The sequence below is a fragment of the Pollachius pollachius genome (genome assembly GCF_949987615.1).
Source record: "Pollachius pollachius genome assembly, chromosome: 11".
In the NCBI taxonomy this organism is placed as follows: Eukaryota; Metazoa; Chordata; class Actinopteri; order Gadiformes; family Gadidae; genus Pollachius; species Pollachius pollachius.
In genome coordinates, this window is record NC_136944.1 from 3,083,851 (window position 1) to 3,103,689 (window position 19,839).

The window sequence follows — 19,839 nt, forward strand, 5'->3', positions numbered from 1 at the left end:
TATCTATGACTCTATTTTCTCTCCCTCTCTCTTTTTATTTATTCTTTATCTATGACTCTATTTTCTCTCCACCCCTCTCTTCTCCCATCCGACTCCCCTCCCTCTCTCGCTCTCCCTCCCAGCTCTCCTCTCTCTTCGTCCCACCTCACCTCTCCCTCCCCCTACCTCTCTCCCCCTCTCCCCACCTACCTCTCTCCACCTCTCTCCCCCTCCCCCCCCCCACCTCCCTCCCTACCTCTCTCCCCCCTCCCTCCCTACCTCTCTCCCTACCTCTCTCCGCCCTAGCCTTTTGAACCAAGATGGCGGCTGCTTGATAAGGAGTAGAGCAGCAGGGAACAAAGCAGAGAGCTGCTATCCAGGACACCTGGCCCGCTGCCACATTCCTGGAGCACCTGGGGTGTGTGTGTGTGTGTGTGTGTGTGTGTGTGTGTGTGTGTGTGTGGTTATTAAGTATGACAAAGCGTTATTCTCCAGCTCTCGCTGCTGGTTTATCTGCGGTGTCAACATGTCTTCCGCGGAGGTCCCATGTGGCGCGCATCGCTGTGAAAAAGCCGGGAGGTTCCGGGCTCTCCTCTCCTCTCTCTCACCTTCTCCTCTTACCTAACGACCGCTTCACTCATCTAGGCGACGCCTTATCCTTAATGATTATTCAGAGGCAGCGTAGTGATTGAGGTGCAGGTAGGGGTGAAGGGGTGGGGGGGGTGAGGGGGCATCCTGCTCTGGGACGCCGTTAGCAATCGATACCCAGTACTGTGTCTGTGTGTGTCTGTGTGTGTATGTGTCCCCTCTCTCTGTCTCTGCCCCCTCCCGCTTCTTTCTCTCCCCTACTGCCTCTCTACCCCGTCTCTCCCCCCTCTCTGTCTATTCCCCCCTGTGTGTGTGTGTGTGTGTGTGTGTGTGTGTGTGTGTGTGTGTGTGTGTGTGTGTGTGTGTGTGTGTGTGTGTGTGGAGAGAAGGAGGGAGGCCTGCAGCTCGAGCAGTAACTCACCAGAGAGAATCCTGGTTTCCATAACAGCAGAGGCCTGAGGAGAGAGAGGGCCGGTCAGAGAGACCAGAGGGAGAGAGTGGGAGGGCGGGGATGAAATGGGGGATGAGAGAGAGAGAGAGAGAGAGAGAGAGAGAGAGAGAGAGAGAGAGAGAGAGAGAGAGAGAGTGAGAGAGAGAGAGAGAGAGAGGCCTTGACTTCAGGGAGAGAGAGAGAGAGAGAGAGGGGGAGAGAGAGAGAGAGAGAGGCCTTGACTTATCTAGGAATGTACCCCCTACGTCTCCAGTAGTTCATCTGTTTGAAGAGAAGTAGAACCAACAAGTCCACAGCCTAGCAGAAGTTTTACTATTCAGTCATTAGAAGACACTTCTGTCCTCAGAGTCTCATTATTGTAGACCATGAAATAGGAGGCAGGATTAGGACCGCTCTATTCCAGGACCTCTCCAGGTTAGGCTGTGAACATTGGCGTTCGAACCCACAGCCTCTGGGAAGGGAGTCAAACCCCCTCACCAAGACGCTCTTGCTCCATCACAGGTATGTTTGGACTCAGGCAGGACCTTCCTGTGATTGGCCCACGGTGTTTAACCCTGGTTTAGTATTTGGTTATTGTTTAACCATGTGATGCTGCTGTGGTTAGAGGGGCCTTTCTCTAAGGTGCCTTTATCCCCAGGTATGTGTCAATATCTCACCGACCCCCCCGTTGGTTGGTACTGGTTACCCGTTACCCCACTGGTTTGTAGTGGTTACCCGATACCCTACTGGTTTGTAATTCTTACCCAATACCCCACTGGTTTGTTATGGTAACACCATACCCTACTGGTTTGTACTGGTTACCCCATACCCTACTGGTTTGTACTGGTTACCCCATACCCCACTGGTTTGTACTGGTTACTCCATACCCCACTGGTTTGTACTGGTTACCCCATACCCAACTGGTTTGTACTGGTTACCTTATTCCCCTACTAGTTTGTACTGGTTACCCCATACCCTACTGGTTTGTACTGGTTACCCCATACCCCACTGGCTTGTACTGGTTACCCAATACCCTACAGGTTTTTAACGGTTACCCCATACCCAACAGGTTTGTACTGGTTACCCCATACCCTACTGGTTTGTACGGGTTACCCCATACCCTACTGGTTTGTACTGGTTACCCCATACCCAACTGGTTTGTACTGGTTACCTTATTCCCCTACTAGTTTGTACTGGTTACCCCATACCCTACTGGTTTGTACTGGTTACCCCATCAGACATCCAGACAGCCTCAGGAGAAGAATGGATTTCTGACCCGTCTGGTCTTCATAGTTTAGTATATTAGTGATCCACGTCTGGCCTGAGAAACCTCTCGTAGTGGTCCCTTATATTACGACGTATGTCCGACAAGCAGCCAAGAATATGTTAAAGTGTGCATTCCTGAAACTATAAGAATTAAATATTCAGTGGTTTTTAATTGACACCTTTCTGCACAGTTCTCCAGATCAAAGTATCTCATCCCTTTAATCACGAGCAGAGTCAGGACATCACAGGGGAGGGGACATGCAACACTGGTCTGTTCTCTGACCCCGTTACGCCTCCTGGCCCCCCCACCCCTCCCTTCCCCTCTCGCGAACGTGTTCCCAGACTGGGCAGCTGGCGATCCGTCGACATCCAGTATATTCCTAATGGGTGTTTAGCAGCGGCCAACGTTGTGCCTTGGTGTTACCGAACCTATGAGTCGCATACGGACAGCCCTGACTCTGTAGCTTCCTCCAGTAGAGCTACAAACTAACAGATCCTCAAGGTTCGGTCGTGTGTTAACCTGCTCACGCTCACATACGGGGGAGCGGAGTTCTCGGTGAGCGTGCCTACGTCAGGGCGTTGGTTCAGGGTTCTGGGTGAAGGTGTCTGTGTTAGGGTGGTGGTTCTGTGTGAAGGTGGCTGCGTTAGGACAGTGGTTCTGGGTTCTGTGTGAAGGTGGCTGCATTAGGACAGTGGTTCTGGGTTCTGGGTGAAGGTGTTTGCGTTAGTGCGGTGGTTCTGGGTGAAGGTGTCTGTGTTAGGGCGGTGGTTCTGGGTTCTGTGTAAAGGTGGCTGCGTTAGGACAGTGGTTCTGGGTTCTGTGTGAAGGTGGCTGCGTTAGGGCGGTGGTTCTGGGTGAAGGTGTCTGCATTAGGGTGGTGGACCTGATTTCTGGGTGAAGGTGTCCGCGTTAGGGCAGTGATCCTGATGTCTGGGGCAGAGCAACAGGGCAGTGAGTCGGTAGGGGGGCGTAGGAGAGCTGTTCTTTATGTGGTCTGACCGCAGCGTTCTGCGGTGGGTTTACACGCCACCGTGAAGCTCAGGGACTGAGAGGATGTTTCATGGCCCTGACTCACGCGGTGCGATGGAAAGGCTCAGCAGGGAAAGTGGCAAGCACTAACAATCACTAGGTTAACCTATTCCCTGTCTACAACACAGATAGCTAGGATAAGATGCTACACCATGCTAAGTACTGTTTTTAAGTGTCAGGATATACAACATACAATACGTTTGTAAGAGGGGAGTGGGGGGGGGGTAAGGGGGGAGGCTATGCATTGTGTCTTGTTCTGCGAACATTGTACAATGGGGAACTAAACTCTCATTTGGCTTCATAAGTGAATGCTCTGGCCTCCAGTTCAACACTCCCTCATTCTCCACCTTTCACACTCTGTGAAATGTGTCTCTGCTCTCTCCTGCTGGCCCGGGTCCATGTTGTCCAGAGCTACTGGCGTACAGCGTCTAAACTAACCAAGTTGTTCTGTACAGCGCCGTCCCCATCTGGGGAACACATAACTCCAGCCCCAGCACACACACACATCCTGGTTGAGATCGATAAGTTATGTACAGCCCTCACCGACTAATCAGAAGAGCTTCAAAGACTCTCAAGCATCCATTACCTCAGAGACAATTGGTGCCTTGGAGTGTGGCTGGCTGTTATTGTCATCACTGCTGCTAGAAGTACAGGTTGGCCGCTTCACATGGGGGTGTGTGGGGTTGGAGGAGGTTGTGTAAGGGTGTTGAGGGTGAAGGGGTGGAGGTGGTGGAGGTGGTGTTGGTGGGTGTGTTGGTTGGGGTGTATGAATTGTTTCGTAGTGGTGTTGGTGGTGTAGGGATGGATCTGGCAGTGTTGTGGTGGTGGGGTAGGGGTGAAGGTGTTTGGGTGGTGGTGGTGGTGAAGTGGTCAAGGTGGTGGTGTAGGGGTGTAGCTGAGGAGGGGTGGTGTAAGGGTGGAGTTGGTGGTGTGTGCAGTGTGCTTGAAAGCCGTTCCTAAGCAGCCCAAGCTCAATAACACATATAAAAAATTTTATATGTTGATTCAGATAAATGGTTCTAGTTACAGTCTATGGCCGCCTGGTTTCATGTTTAGTTGTTTTATTGACTACAGCCGGGGAAATGGCAGATATCAATATTGATCCTCAATAAAAAAGAGCAAAAGTCATAATGTTTTTATTATTCTTCTGAAGTTTTTAAGGGATGAGCGGACAGATCTCAGTGGAGGAATGCTCTGCATATGTGAGATCGGTTTAATTCCACCGCTTGCTGTGGCTCAAAATTGAGGTTTTAGGAAAAAGGAAAAAAGCTAAAACAACAAAAATAAATAACAATGGATCCCGCTGAATAAAAATAGAGTTCCTGTGTTTGGACAACATTGGATGGTTGTGAGTGGTTGTGTGTTGTGTGTGATTGTATGTTCTCACTCAGTCCTCTACCAAGAACATTGATGAGCAATACAAATCACAACAATTGTGTTCCTCTAAAACATCCTCAATGTGTTCTGTAGTGGTACTAAATGTTGTGGTACGTTACTGAGTGAGTCAGCCGTAGGCTGCTGGAGCAGGGGGGAGTAAAGAATGTGCGCTGCCACCTGGTCATCACGCCCATGTTAGTCAGAGCTGTTTCATGGTGCAGTCATCAGTCTTGATAGATTGAAAAATAGATTATGACAATTTATCGATGTCCAAGTGTAAAAATAGTGATGCAGGATTTTTTTTTCTATTTTCAACATTCCCACCTTGGTAGTTAAGTTTGTGAATAATTTTAGGCTCAAGGTGTGTATCACATCATTGACAACTTTGCTTTTCAGGATTTATGAAGCACACTTATTCAAGATAACGTTTTGCACTTTTGTTTCAACATCAGAAAGGAAATGGATCAAGTCCTTTCTTTGATGCCACAGCCCTCTGTCTCTGAACTCTAACAGTCATCCTTTCTGCATTTTTAGCAGACTTAAGAGCCCAACGTGCATTTAAATTGAGCTCCCAGTCAATATACGAGGAGAATAAAGTGTTGTTAGCCGGCGGACATGTCCCCATCAGAGGACGTCCCCGATCTGAAGGTCTCCAGTGCTGAAGTTTCCTTAGAGCTGGTGATTCACACAGCTTGGATATGTAGATACCGATCTGAAGGTCTCCAGTGCTGAAGTTTCCTTAGAGCTGGTGATTCACACAGCTTGGATATGTAGATACAGTGGGGCAAAAAAGTATTTAGTCAGCCACCAATTGTGCAAGTTCTCCCACTTAAAAAGACGAGAGAGGCCTGTAATTTTCATCATAGGTAAACCTCAGCTATGAGGGACAAAATGAAAAAAAAAAATCCAGAAAATCACATTGTCTGATTTTTTAAGAATTTATTTGCAAATTATGGTGGAAAATAAGTATTTGGTCACCTACAAACCAGCAAGATTTCTGGCTGTCACAGACCTGTAACTTCTTCTTTAAGAGGCTCCTTTGTCCTCCACTTGTTACCTGTATTAATGGCACCTGTTTGAACTCCTTATCAGTATAAAAGACACCTGTCCACAACCTCAAACAGTCACACTCCAAACTCCACTATGGCCAAGACCAAAGAGCTGTCAAAGGACACCAGAAACACAATTGTAGACCTGCACCAGGCTGGGAAGTCTGAATCTGCAATAGGTAAGCAGCTTGGTGTGAAGAAATCAACTGTGGGAGCAATTATTAGGAAATGGAATACATACAAGACCACTGATAATCTCCCTCGATCTGGGGCTCCACGCAAGATCTCACCCTGTGGGGTCAAAATGATCACAAGAACGGTGAACAAAAATCCCAGAACCACACGGGGGGACCTAGTGAATGACCTCCAGAGAGCTGGGACCAAAGTAACAAAGGCTACCATCACTAACACACTACGCCGCCAGGGACTCAAATCCTGCAGTGCCAGACGTGTCCCCCTGCTAAAGCCAGTGCATGTCCGGGCCCGTTTGAAGTTTGCTAGAGAGCATTTGGATGATCCAGAACAGGATTGGGAGAATGTCATATGGTCAGATGAAACCAAAATAGAACTTTTTGGTAAAAACTCAACTCGTCGTGTTTGGAGGAGAAAGAATGCTGAGTTGCATCCAAAGAACACCATACCTACAGTGAAACATGGGGGTGGAAACATCATGCTTTGGGGCTGTTTTTCTGCCAAGGGACCAGGACGTCTGATCCGTGTGACGGAAAGAATGAATGGGGCCATGTATCATGAGATTTTGAGTGAAAACCTCCTTCCATCAGCAAGGGCACTGAAGATGAAACGTGGCTGGGTCTTTCAGCATGACAATGACCCCAAACACACCGCCAGGGCAACGAAGGAGTGGCTTCGTAAGAAGCATTTCAAGGTCCTGGAGTGGCCTTGCCAGTCTCCAGACTCCAACCCCATAGAAAATCTTTGGAGGGAATTGAAAGTCTGTGTGGCCCAAAAACATCACTGCTCTAGAGGAGATCTGCATGGAGGAATGGGCCAAAATACCAGCAGCAGTGTGTGAAAACCTTGTAAAGACTTACAGAAAACGTTTGACCTCTGTCATTGCCAACAAAGGGCATGTCACAAAGTATTGAGATGACCTTTTGTTATTGACCAAATACTTATTTTCCACCATAATTTGCAAATAAATTCTTTAAAAATCAGACAATGTGATTTTCTAGATTTCTTTTTTCATTTTGTCTCTCATAGCTGAGGTATACCTATGATGAAAATTACAGGCCTCTCTCATCTTTTTAAGTGGGAGAACTTGCACAATTGGTGGCTGACTAAATACTTTTTTGCCCCACTGTATATTGGCCCACATTTTAAGGCGTCTGCAGCCTTACCTCTAGGTACACCTGAGAACAGCCTCAACTGTAGGTGTACCTGAACCTCACCTGAGAACAGCCTCACCTGGGAACAGCTTCACCTGTAGGTCACCTGAGAACAGCCTCACCAGAGGAGTACCTAAGAACAGCCTTACCTGTAGGTACACCTGAGAACAGCCTCACCAGAGGAGTACCTAAGAACAGCCTCACCTGTAGGTACACCTGAGAACAGCCTCACCTGTAGGTGTACCTGAGCCTCACCTGAGAACAGCCTCACCTGTAGGTCACCTGAGAACAGCCTCAACTGAGGCCAGCCTCACCTGTAGGTGTAGCTGAGCCTCACCTGAGACCAGCCTCACCTGTAGGTGTAGCTGAGCCTCACCTGTAGATACACCTGAGCAGGGTGTGCCCTCTGGGTTCACTGTGAGTCAGGGGGCTAACAGCGTCTGCTGAAGGACCTGATGTTAATTAGGGTCACTTCAACGTCCTTCCCTTCATCACTACCTCCACCTCAGCACCTCTACACACATCATCATCACAGCGCTCTTTGGTCGCTGTAGCAACCCAGCAGGGGGCTCCTGTTCTTACCTGTCCCACTCATGGCCCGGGCTCACTGCTGACCAACGTGTGTGTGTGTGTGTGTGTGTGTGTGTGTGTGTGTGTGTGTGTGTGTGTGTGTGTGTGTGTGTGTGTGTGTGTGCGCAGCAGCAGCATCTACAGCCAGTGAGATTTGTAAAATAAAGGAAAAGGATGAAGAGCTTTCAGCCATCGGCGTTTAAAGCCTAATTATGTGGAATTAGGAACCAGATTTTAAATAATAGGCTGCACTTAGAAAAATATACAAACAGTCTGTTCAAATAAAAGCAGCCTTGTGTAAGTGTTACCCATCTGTGGTCACTCGGTTTAAGTGTTGCATGGCAGAACTAAGAAGTGCAGTCCAGTAAGACTTGACAGGACAGGTTGGATTTGTATTAAGAAGGAGACAAGGGATCCTTCCTCTAAATTAAATTACCATTCAAATTTAAACAAGCTGTCACTAAACCCTCAAAGCAGATCTGCTGTTGAGCAGGCAACACACTAGACCATTACCGTCCAAGTGGGGTCACTCATGCAAAGTGTGATCCTCTCCCTGGTAAATTCATTAGAAAGGTTCTGCATTTGCATAAAACAATCCATCTATCTATTTTTTAATCCCATTATTTCTACCCAAACCTAAACTTTAGGCGCTTATCCAGACTCAGTTTCAGTATGGAGCTGTTGGTGGTGTTATGGTTCAGTAGGGTTTCAATCCTAAAGAAACTTTTTTCTTTTGGAATTATTATTGACAGCATGGACAACTTGGCCTAACTTAAACATAATTGATGCAATAGTGCCCGCTTGATAACATACAATAGTATTTTAAACACACTGTGTTTGTGTGTGTTTGTTGTTGGTTTAAGCAGCCTCACCTGGCCCCAGTCTGATTGGATTCTGGTGAACTGGACCCCTACGTGCTCCCAGTCCACCATGTAGGGGTACCAGTGTCTGACCCTCCACCCTCTGCTCTCCCCAGTCCACCATGTAGGGGTACAAGCGTCTGACCCTCCACCCTCTGCTCCTCCCAGTTCACCATGTAGGGGTACCAGTATCTGACCCTCCACCCTCTGCTCCTCCCAGTCCACCATGTAGGGGTACCAGTATCTGACCCTCCACCCTCTGCTCCTCCCAGTCCACCATGTAGGGGTACCAGTGTCTGACCCTCAACCCTCTGCTCTCCCCAGTCCACCGTGTCCAAGCACGGCTCCCAGTTCCGGGGGAACTCTCAGCACGACGCCCTGGAGTTCCTGCTCTGGCTGCTGGACCGCGTGCATGAGGACGTCCACTTGCCGCCCTACAGCAACAACAACAACAGCCTTCAGGCCCCGCCCAAGGTAAATAACAACAGCCTCCAGGCCCCGCCCACGGTAAACAACAACAACAGCCTTCAGGCCCCACCCAAGGTAAACAACAACAACAGCCCTCAGGCCCCTCCCATGGTAGGGTCATGAACCCCTACTCTGCAGGCGCTGCAGTCAGGTCAGACCACGCTGAGGGAGGAGGAGGAGGAGGAGGAGGAAGGCTGCTTTAAAAAGCACAGCACGTCCTGCCTCAGCCAGCCCCTGGCTGAGGCAGGACGTGCCCCTCTCTGCTTCCCCCCCCCAGAGGGAGAGGATCCCGGGGGTCTCGGCTCCTCGTCTTGTTGTTCTGCTCAGATTTGGTGAGTCATTGAACACAGGACACCCAGAACTAGTGGAGAGAGGAAACCCCCCACACTACACACACATGCACACGCACACACATGCACACACACATAGAAAAACAGACACACCCGCACCCATACACACACAAAAACACACACACACAAAACCACACACTCACTCTCACCCAGTACACAGTCAGACACGCAGTGAGAACAAACACACATAGGGTCTCAGTAATTTGCAGGAACGTGAGTCTGTCTTTTAATTCAGAGCAGCATTGGTGTGGTTTAGCACGCACGCACGCACACACACACACACATTATCATCTACAAAACCGCTTTGTGTTTCACACTTTGCGTTTGAGTTCTCCTTTAGTTCTGTTGATCAGTGGGAGATATCTCTCTTAATTAATAATCTGTGTCTGTCTCTGCTAGCTCTTCCTCCCTCTCCATGAATGTGTCTCTTTGTACGGTGGAGAAAGAGACGTTGTTTGTGCCCTGAGAGGAAGAGAGGAGAGCGGGTGAGGAGAGAGGGAAGGCCAGCCAGAAAAGGGAGAAAAAGGTAGATTGTAGGGAGAGAAGGAGCGTGAGATGAGTAGAGATGGAGGGAAGGAAAGCAAGCAAGCGAGAGAGAGAGAGAGAGAGAGAGAGAGAGAGAGAGAGAGAGAGAGAGAGAGAGAGAGAGAGAGATTTGGGCGTCAGTCAAGAGGGGAATGAGTTGGCGGTAAACAGCAGAGAGAGAGAGAGAGAGAGAGAGAGAGAGAGAGAGAGAGAGAGAGAGAGAGAGGGGGGGGGGGGTTGTCAACTTTCCTTGTTACCCGGGAACGAGACGACCACCAAGTGACAACATGAACCTAACTTCACGGTGTGGTTGTTTCTGAGTCCTCTCTGTTTTCCCTCTCCGAGCTGAAATGCGTCTTCAAAGGAGGAGGAAGATTAGTGGTCTTTAGATGAAGAACGCACGTATTGTGAGCAAACAGACGAAGAACAACAAGGAGGCTAGGAGGGACTCTGGGTGTGTGTGTGGAGGTCATTGACTGAGTTTGAAACGTGTTAATGGTTCAATTGGAGGACAGCAATGACATCACTGGCGAGCAGCCAATAGCAGCAGCTGTCTCATTGGCGAGGCGGACGTAGTATCGTTTCCTTCCTGTGACGCCGGCCGCCGCCAGCTGTCCTCTCCCGGGTCCTCAGTGGGCTTTCATTGGTCAGAGCAGAGTGGATGTAGAGAGAACGTGTCATGATGTTTTATTCTATTTAAAGATTCAGGATTGTGAGCTTCCTGATTAAATCCTTATGAATAACTCTTTCTGTGCGTTCTGACAGTACGCTTCCATCATGCTTTCAAAAACAGGTCAGATATTCGTGACATGCTTTTGAAAGCAGAAGACAGACGGAATCATTCGCAACAAACTATAAAAATGTTGAAAAATGTATCCGAGGACCAATCAGCACTCGGGCGATGTGAATATCAGGATGGCTATCGAACCCAGAACCTTTCAGCGGGTGGTCAGGAACGTCTCCCTGATCAATGTCATATCAATACAGGGGACAGGATGAGCCTGTGTGTGTCTTTAAGGGGAGACAGAGACTGAATGAGATGAGTTGAGGCAGCTGAATTCTGTTCACATGGTGTTCTGCTCTCGTGTTCGGAAAAGGAGCTGGACAGGTTATAATAAAAAGGACTGAAACATAAAGCTAGTTTTGTTGTTCATTAACTCCATCCCCCAGAATATAATATCAGATAATATAGTGCAGCTGACGACAGGCTGCGCAGGGAAACGACTTCTATTGATCTCTGAGGAGGACATTAAGGCTGGCAGCACATAAAGAATGGATATGTTCACACCATGAAAGTGTGTGTGTGTGTGTGTGTGTGTGTGTGTGTGTGTGTCAGTGTAGTGTGTGCCAGTGTAGTGTGTGTGTCCGTGTTAGGGTCTGGTTGTGGGTGTGTGTCCGTGTGTACTCGTTCTGTTGTTGTGTTTGTTTATTTTCATGTGTTTTTGTGTGTGTGTGTGTCAGTGTGTGTGTGTGTGTTTGTGTCAGTGTATTGTTTGTGTGTATATGTCCGTGTGCGTGTGTTTGTGTGTGTATGTCCATGTGTGTGTAAGTGTAGTGTGTGTGTGTGTGTGTGTGTGTGGGTGTGTCTTCTGGGCCGGTGTGTCCTGCCAGGCTGGAGCAGCTTCCTGTGGCTCTCAGCCAACAGCTGGGTAAGCAGCCTCCCCATTGGACGCTTCTCGGCTGACCTCTGACCATGCTCGGTCCTGATTGGTCGAGAGGCTCCCGCCCTTCAGAGACAAAGATGGAATTTTTCTGCCTGTGGATATTTTGAAGACTGAAAAAGTATGTGTGTGTGTATTCATGTACGGGTCTGTGTGTTTGTGGGATTATTACTATAATTGTGTGTGTGTGTGTGTGTGTGTGTGTGTGTGTGTGTGTGTGTGTGTGTGTGTGTGTGTGTGTGTGTGTGTGTGTGTGCAAAATAATGTAAGAGTAGGAGTGTGTGTGTGTGTTTGGTAGTGTGCGTGCATGTGTGGGTCTGTATGTATGTATTCAGTGTGTTTTATGCGGGTGATGTTCATTCGCTCACTTGTGGTGTTCTGATTCCAGCCGTCTTGTTTCTGCGAAGCCATCTTTAGTCCCTCTCTGCATGGGGCACAGATGCAATTAATCCCTCATTACAGTGGCTCTGAGGCTCCCGGGTCGCTGAGGAGACGCTCCCATCACACACACCCTCTGCTGCAGAGCTCAGCCAGCACCTGGGCACTTCCCTACCGGCTATGGTTATCAACCTACCATCACAGAGATCCCTCCATAATGTACCGTATTAGGCTTTATGTGTGTTCAAGTATTCTTTTGTTTCAGCGAATACGGAGGTATTGCTTCAGTATTTGCTGAAACGGCTAAACACTAAAGACTTTATCAGGAACCCCAACGGCCCTTTTACACTCTTATGTGTAAGAGTGTGTGACGTATGTGGTACGTCCTGGCACTTAATAGTAGTACTTATGTAGCATGCATTATGTAGCATCTTATCCTAGCTGTCTCTGTTGTTTAAAGAGATGGTTTAACCTAGCAATGGTTAGTGCTTGGCACTGGTTCTATGAAAATCCTTACTGGACCAGAGTTATATTGTGGTTCTCTTTTCTCTGACAAATGTACTTATTGTAAGTCACTCTGGATAAAAGCGTCTGCTAAACGCCCTGAATGTAAACGTAAATCAGGACTGACGGCTCCGACCTACAAACCCGCTGCGTAAGACGGGGTCTGGAATCAGGGGGGCGGGCGGGAGGAAGTGAGCAGCGTCGGCTCTTGATTGGCCTGTTCTACTGCCAGTGCGGGGGCCACTCCACCCCCGGCCGTCGGACGTTCTCCACCCTAATCATACCTCTGGGTTGAGCGGCATCCTGCTGGCGGGCGGACGGTGTTCCTACGTCTGCTGCTGATGGCTGTCATGACGTCTGCTGGTCTTCATGATGTGATGAGGAAAGGTCTCGTTCACACCTACATGCAACCTGAAGGAGGCGTGTCTAGAAATAAGCGGACATCGTAGCGGAGACTAGGTCGTCCTGAGGCTCAGTGTATTTTGGAGCATGTGATGTACGGCTTCTGTGGGCTACGTCAGGTGACGTAGCATTTGCTCTCAACTCCCTCGGGGCTGTGGAGTCAACATGACACAGAAGGAGTCCACACCAACCACATGGGCATGTTGCTCAGGTGGTTGAGCGGGTCGGCTGGTAACCGGAAGGTTGCTCGTTCGATCCCGACTCCTCCTAGCTGAGTGCCGAGGTGTCCCTGAGCGAGACGCCTCTCCCTGACTGCTCCAGACGAGCTGGCTTTCATCTTGCGTGGTTGACTCTGCCGTCGGTGTGTGAATGTGTTTATGAATGGCTGAATGTCAGGCAGTATTGTAAAGCACTTTGAGCGGCCACTGGATACAAAAGCGCTGCATGAATGCGGTCCATTTACCACATCTTGGTGGCTCAGCATTCATCAGGGTGTATTCATGGAGCTTCACCTCCTCCTCCTCCTGCTCCCTCTGTCCTCACCTCCTCCTCCTGCCCCCTCTGTCCTCACCTCCTCTTCCTGCTCCCTCTGTCCTCCCCTCCTTTGTGTTTTTATGTGGTGCTGCTCTCCTCGTCTCGCTCTGATTCAGACGAGCCACGCTGTTATTATTGAGCCCGGTGTGATTCAGTCTGTCGGCTGCCCTGAAAAGCGTCCTCCTCCTCCACCTTCTCCTTCCCCACCTTCTCCTCCTCCACCTTCTCCTGCTCCTCCCCCTCCTCCTCCTCATCTTTGTCCCTGAGCTCTGGGTCACTGATCCGCTGGTGTGACCTTTGGGACCTTTGGTTGCAAGTGTACTATAGTCTAATGACCTGCGTTGTTGGAATAAAGTATGTGACCCCGTAATGGACTGACCAGCTTCAGGGAGGGTCAAGGTTTGGGGCTCAAGCACCAAAGTGGGACTGCCCTCTTTCGGGATTGGTCGGTTCTAGAGGAAGGATGGAGGGAAAGACAGGACGGACAGATTATTGGAGTAGTGGAGAGGAGGGGTGGAGAAGAGGTGGAGGAGAGATAGAGGAGAGATGGACTGTTAGAGATTTGGCAGCTGGACGGAGGGCTGGTTGGATCGATTCAGCGTTGGTTTTAGGGAACGGATGGATGGATAAAGCAATGGATTAGACGTGTGGCTGAACCATAAGTGGGCTGCTGGCTCTGTGCTCTAGTGCTCCTCAGACCAGAGCAGACGAGCGCTGATCGGTGCGGGCCGCAGGGTTTAAATCTTCAGCGGGCTGTCCCACATTGTGGTCCCCACCCCCCCACCACGGGCCCTGAAAGGACTTCTTTACACATCCAGACCACAGAGGGGGGGGGGAGGGATAGCATCTCAAGCCCCATTCAGCATCACTATTAATGGGGTTTCTTTTTATAGAGATGCACTGTGTGGCTGGAGGCAAAGTCTACCATCCATTAACCCCCCCCCCCGCCCATCTCTCTCTCTCTCTCTCTCTCTCTCTCTCTCTCTCTCTCTCTCTCTCTCTCTCTCTCTCTCTCTCTCTCTCTCTCTCTCTCTCTCTCTCTCTCTCTACCTCTCTACCTCTCTACCTTCCTGCTCTTCGTCTCTCGGCCGCTCACTCTCTGTCACTCTCACTCTCAGTACAAGCACTCTCACGCGGCTGTGTCTTCATTTAGAACACTCTTTTACACAATGCACCGGAGCGCACACATGCACTCAGAGATTAAAATGCCTTAACAAACACACACATACGCACACACACATACTGGCACATATCTCCATCTGACCCAGTTTCTGGCCTGTCCCTGGCCGTGTTGTGGTTGGTCTTCCTCAGGTCTCTGGTCTCGGGCTTCCAGCTTCACCTCCAGGCCCCGTCTCCACCTATCTGCTCCATTATTCACAGCAGGGGCCGTTACAACCGGCCCCCCATCCCCCATAACCCCATCCTCAAACACATCCCAACGAGCACTACCGTACTGTATCATCAGACCAGTAAGAATGTTTCATTAATCCCAGACCGGACGTTCACAGAGGTAGAACAACAACGGAATGCACGCACTAGATTACCCAGAATTCCACACGCATGAAAGGTGGTTTCAATGTGAGACAGAGAGAGGCTGTAAATGGCTCATATATCCGACGCTCAACAGAAGGCTCTTGTTTCGACCCCAATGTCCTCCATCTTCTCCGATGGAGCTGCAGCCTCCAACCCTCTCACCTCCATCCAAGCCCCCCCTCCCTCCTCCTAGTCACTCCCCCTATCTCCACCGTTTATCTAAATCCTGGAACTCCATCCCAGCGCTCCGGTGCTCTGGGTGGAGGTCTTCGGAGCGTTCTCCTCCGGCCCACACAGACCTCCAGATGACAGGCTCACCGTAGACGAGCCAGAGTTCAGCGTCTTTCAGGATGAGCTGAGGAGCTCTGTCTGTGTGTGTGTGTGTGTGTGTGTGTGTGTGTGTGTGTGTGTGTGTGTGTGTGTGTGTGTGTGTGTGTGTGTGTGTGCCCCCAGATGATGGTTCTATATTTGGCTCTGAAAAGCTTCCCCGGCTGGCTTGGATTTCTAGATTTCTCCACAATAAAAGCTGCAGCTGAAATGAAGAAGGCTTCAGGTGGATTGATCGGTTAAACGTCATCCTGCGCCGTACCGCGCCATCATGTTCATCACTCTGCTTTTGCAGCGGACAGACAGGTTTCTGGGTATTTTTAGTCTTTTTGGTTTCCTGTAAAAGAAAAGGAACAATTTAAAGAAAAATATTAAATTCTAATTAAATCCACAAGCTTGACCAATATTTCACAAACACTAATTTTCCCGGTATTTTAACCTGATAAATAAGAAAAATGTTCTCTTGCTCCAGTAATTAATGATTGGCCGATTATCGAGACACTCAAATATAGACAAATGTATCAAATGTAACAGAATGATCTCAACACACGGACGTGACCCGCGATGAAGACCTGGAGGAGGACTGAGAGGAGAAGAGCTGACAGCCAACGCTGTCTTCCTCTTCCTAATCTCGTCATGATGTTTCCATCTCACCCTAAGAAGTCTTTCTGGTGTCTAAGAGACAGCAGCTCATGTTCAGCTCAGTGTTTCCTGCTCTTCAGAATGACCTGACATTAATAGACGCTGGCTGCAAACCAGCGCTCCGCGTCTCCTCCCACTAGACCTTCGCTCTCTGGGAGGAACTCTTCACATTACGAACATCTGGATAACCACAACCACATCGCTCGGGGTCCCCACGCACGCCCACGGTAACGGGTTTGAGGGTGAGTCCCCAGTCTGCTCAATGCAGGGAGCTAATAAGAACCAGGGGCACGAATCCTTGGGCCGCTGAATGTTGCCTCCTTATCTGGACCTGGAGATAGGGCTGGAATGTACCGGAACAAAACGTGACAGGGAGAGAGGTGAGAGACGTCAGGGACCGACACGCTGTGGACGGGCTTATCGTCCACCCCCTCAGCGCGGTGAAGGACCCGCAGACACGCAGATGGGGAGCTGGAGGGGGGGGTGGGCTGCTGTTACAGACCCGCCCCTGGACCGAGTTCAGAACCAGACCCCTGGAGGCCCTGGAATGTGTGCATCGAGAGTAAATAACACATTGTCTCTCTCTCTCTGTCTCTCTCTCTCTGTTCCTCTCTTTGTACCTTTTCCTCTGTATCTGTTTTGTGTCTGTCTCACTTTTCCCCACAATTTCTCTCTCTGTTTATTTTCTTTCAGACACACACACACACACACACAGCTTGTAGTTGTTTATGTATAGGAAATCTGAACCTGAAGTTTTCAGCAGTTGGTGGAAATCCACCTGTGAAGTTAGAATCATTGACAGGTTAATGCTGCGTTTACATGGGTCAGGGCAGTGGTAGTCAGCCAGCCTGATATGGTTCTGGGGCCAGCAGGCCGCTAATATACAAGCAGGCACAGCATTGATAACGCTAGACGCCATCACCGCCCCCAGAGTTGAAAATGTTTCACATTCTTCCGTTTTCAGCGTCAAAATGAACAACCTGACGTTACAAAGTGAACTCAGGAGGAGACATGGGAGGTGTGGGCACCACAAGCACTGTGTTTTAGATTTTAAAGCCACTAGATGAATTCAATCAAATAATTCTCTAAATCATTTGATGTCATATATTTTATTCCATTCTTTGCGAACAATCCGACATCACCATTGCAACATATCGTCATGTGTGTTTTGTTTTGCATCCTGCTGTTCCGTCTGACTGTGTGTTTATTTTCCCTCCAAAAGGGTCTGTCGGTCTGTCTGTCTGTTATCTTCCATCTGTCTGATTTGAGCGCAGCATCAGAGAGACAGACAGACAGACAGACAGAGAGGGCTAGAGAGAGAGGCGCATGCATACTTTTATGTTCTCTCAATGATCTGCTGAGTGCAGTAATGTTTCGTTGTCTCACCTCATCTATGAGTTTCTTGATCTGGATTATCTAATCTTCCTGTTCTTATCTCACTGATCTCAACAATCTATAGAATATAAAAACATGATTGATTAGCTTCTTTCTGTCGCTACCTGCCCTCATGATAACTTTATATCAGCAGTGTTTTCATGTTCCAGATAGTGTGTGGAGTGTTTCTATCGAAATATTTTTTTGTTCCCAAAGCAACTTATTAATTTAATAAATATATGATAAAGTCATCCTTTGTGACTCGCTAAAGTACACTCAGCAAAGACAAAAGATCTGCCATCTGTGAGCAGCACCAGGGGGGATTACATAAAGCACACATCCTCTATCTGCTGTGCTTTCTGTGAGCTTTTGATATTCTATACCGTATTTACAGTACTGATGTATACTTTAACTGCCGCAAAACACTAATGAGGTAATGCACTGAGAACGAAGACATTGATAGGATATAAATAAGATAATATCAAGGATTCAGTATTTTAGTTTAGGACAATTTCAAAACAGGACTTTAATTTTTGAGTACATGCTATTTTTTCCAAATAGACACAACGGCCACGGAGTAGAACTTAAAACACTCTACCTTCGTTACAGAGTAGAACCTAAAACACTCCACTTCTATCTTTCCATGAATTGATTTGGATCTTGTTCTGATCCCTCTGCAGGCCCCTGGTGGACCTGAGGCCGACCCGCCTGCCGACCCGACCCAGCCGCGGTGTGACCCGCCTGGGGAGAGCCACAGCTTCGTCCAGGACCACTTCCAGGCCCAGTACAAGTCAGTCTCACACACACGTCCAAAATACACCGGGTGTGGAACACGCGCTGATGGGAATAGATCCATCTGGAGGAGGTTTCACTCGGCCGTTTAACTACAAAGCTGAGCCCTCAATGTTCCACGTGATGTTCTCCACTCGGAGGACGATCGCTCCTGTAATGCGGAGTTGTGATAAAGCAGTGTGGTGATTGGACTGACAAGGAGAGACGTGACTGGTGATGGAGACGTATCTGCACAGCAGGAGGCCTAGTGGAGGGCTGCTCTGGAAGTCCACCGGTCGCTGTGTTTACCTCTCCACCGCTCCGGAGAAGACTGGCCCAAAATAGATCCTGTGGGTGTGTGTGTGAGTGTCTCTCTCTGTTTGTGTGTGTGTGTGTGTCTCTCTCTCTCTCTCTGTGTTTGTGTGTGTGTGTGGGGGGGGGGGGGGGGGTTTGTGGAGGTAGGGCTGTGTTTGTGTGTGTGCGTGGGATTGTGTGTTGGTGTGTGTGTGTGTGTGTCTCTCTCTCTCTCTCTGTTTGTGTGTATGTGTGTATGTGGGTTCACTAACAGTCACTCCTGGTGAGGAACATTTCCTACGCAGTAGTTCAGAGCCTGAGGTAGGACTGAGCAGGTGGTAGAGGATCTATCAGTCTGTTTACTGAACACTAACGGTACAGTTGGCTCTGACAGTGATTAAATGTAAGGTGGCCGTCCTACTTTTCGCACTTTCCTTTCAGTCTTTTCACAACAACAAGAAGGCGCGACTCCCATCCTCTCACCCGGCTATGAAGTTCTGTGTGTTCGTATTTCCCAGCCACACGACGGGGAATAACAGAAGCATAAATCATACTAATAATAACGCTGGCTTCCTTTGTGGCGGTGGTTCTTTATTGAGGAGCCGGGCGGTTTATCTTCAAATCTCTCCATTTCCTGGTTCTGCGAGCCCAGTGAAGTGGATCGGGTGTATAGGGTTGCAGGCCTCTTAAAACCCAATGAGCGCGTCCATCCGTCTTCACATGAGCCCTGGAGTTCTGGTGTTTGTAGCGGTGGAGCCGCAGTATCTCAGGCGACAGTACATTCTGTGGTTCTGCAGAGACAACATGTTTCCTATCTTTAATGAATTAGATCGGTTGTCCATCAACTTTAACAATCCCATCATGGAAACAAGGAGGAGAACACAGAACTCCTGACTGATGAAGCTGTTTGGAGCGTTGTCTTCTGAGAGAAGAGGAGTGAGCTCTCTCAACATTCACGGCGGTCCAAACTCATGCACATTAATAATGTAACCAAGCGCCAAACCAGATGCAAAATTTCACCTTGCGACGCTGAAGTTGGCGTCTCTCTGCTTATTACCCGCTGATTCCAATCCCTCTGCGCCTCCCGGCTAATTACATGGAACACTGTCACCCTGCCGCTGACAGAGTAGAGACGTCAGGAACGCCGTAACTCCCCCCAGCTGGGATATGATTCTGCTGCGTCACCCAGTGTGTGTGTGTGTGTGTGTGTGTGTGTGTGTGTGTGACCGCCTGCCGTCCTCATCACTCTCCCATAATGCCGTGCTCCCGATCCCAGATGGATGAGCGATGGATCGACTCTGATTGCCGATCTTTTAAGACGAGGACGATGCCTTTGACTGGGAATCACGGAAAATACAGAGGGAACTTTACAAGGAGGAATGATGACTTTGACTGAACTTTCCCGGTTCACAGCTTTACTGCTGTACACTGATGTTCCCACGTTGAAATGCTGACCATTTCCACCTCAATCTGCCAAACAAACTCTTCACAGCCTTCGAGAAACGACTACATGGGTCTGACCGCATGAAAAGAACATTAAACATAATTTGAATAATATCAATAGTTGAATAAAACTCCCAA

At 49.0% G+C, this 19,839-nt stretch overlaps 1 protein-coding gene across 1 annotated transcript in view; it reads left to right on the plus strand.

The window, feature by feature from the left end:
* Positions 1 to 19,839, plus strand: part of LOC307082623 (ubiquitin carboxyl-terminal hydrolase 43-like) — a gene marked incomplete at both ends in the record, with an annotated part of 66,899 nt that overhangs the window by 3,915 nt on the left and 43,145 nt on the right. Inside the window, 2 exon segments of the mRNA XM_079746247.1 lie at positions 8,820 to 8,969; positions 17,874 to 17,983. Coding sequence (XP_079602373.1) covers positions 8,820 to 8,969; positions 17,874 to 17,983 — 260 coding nt within the window.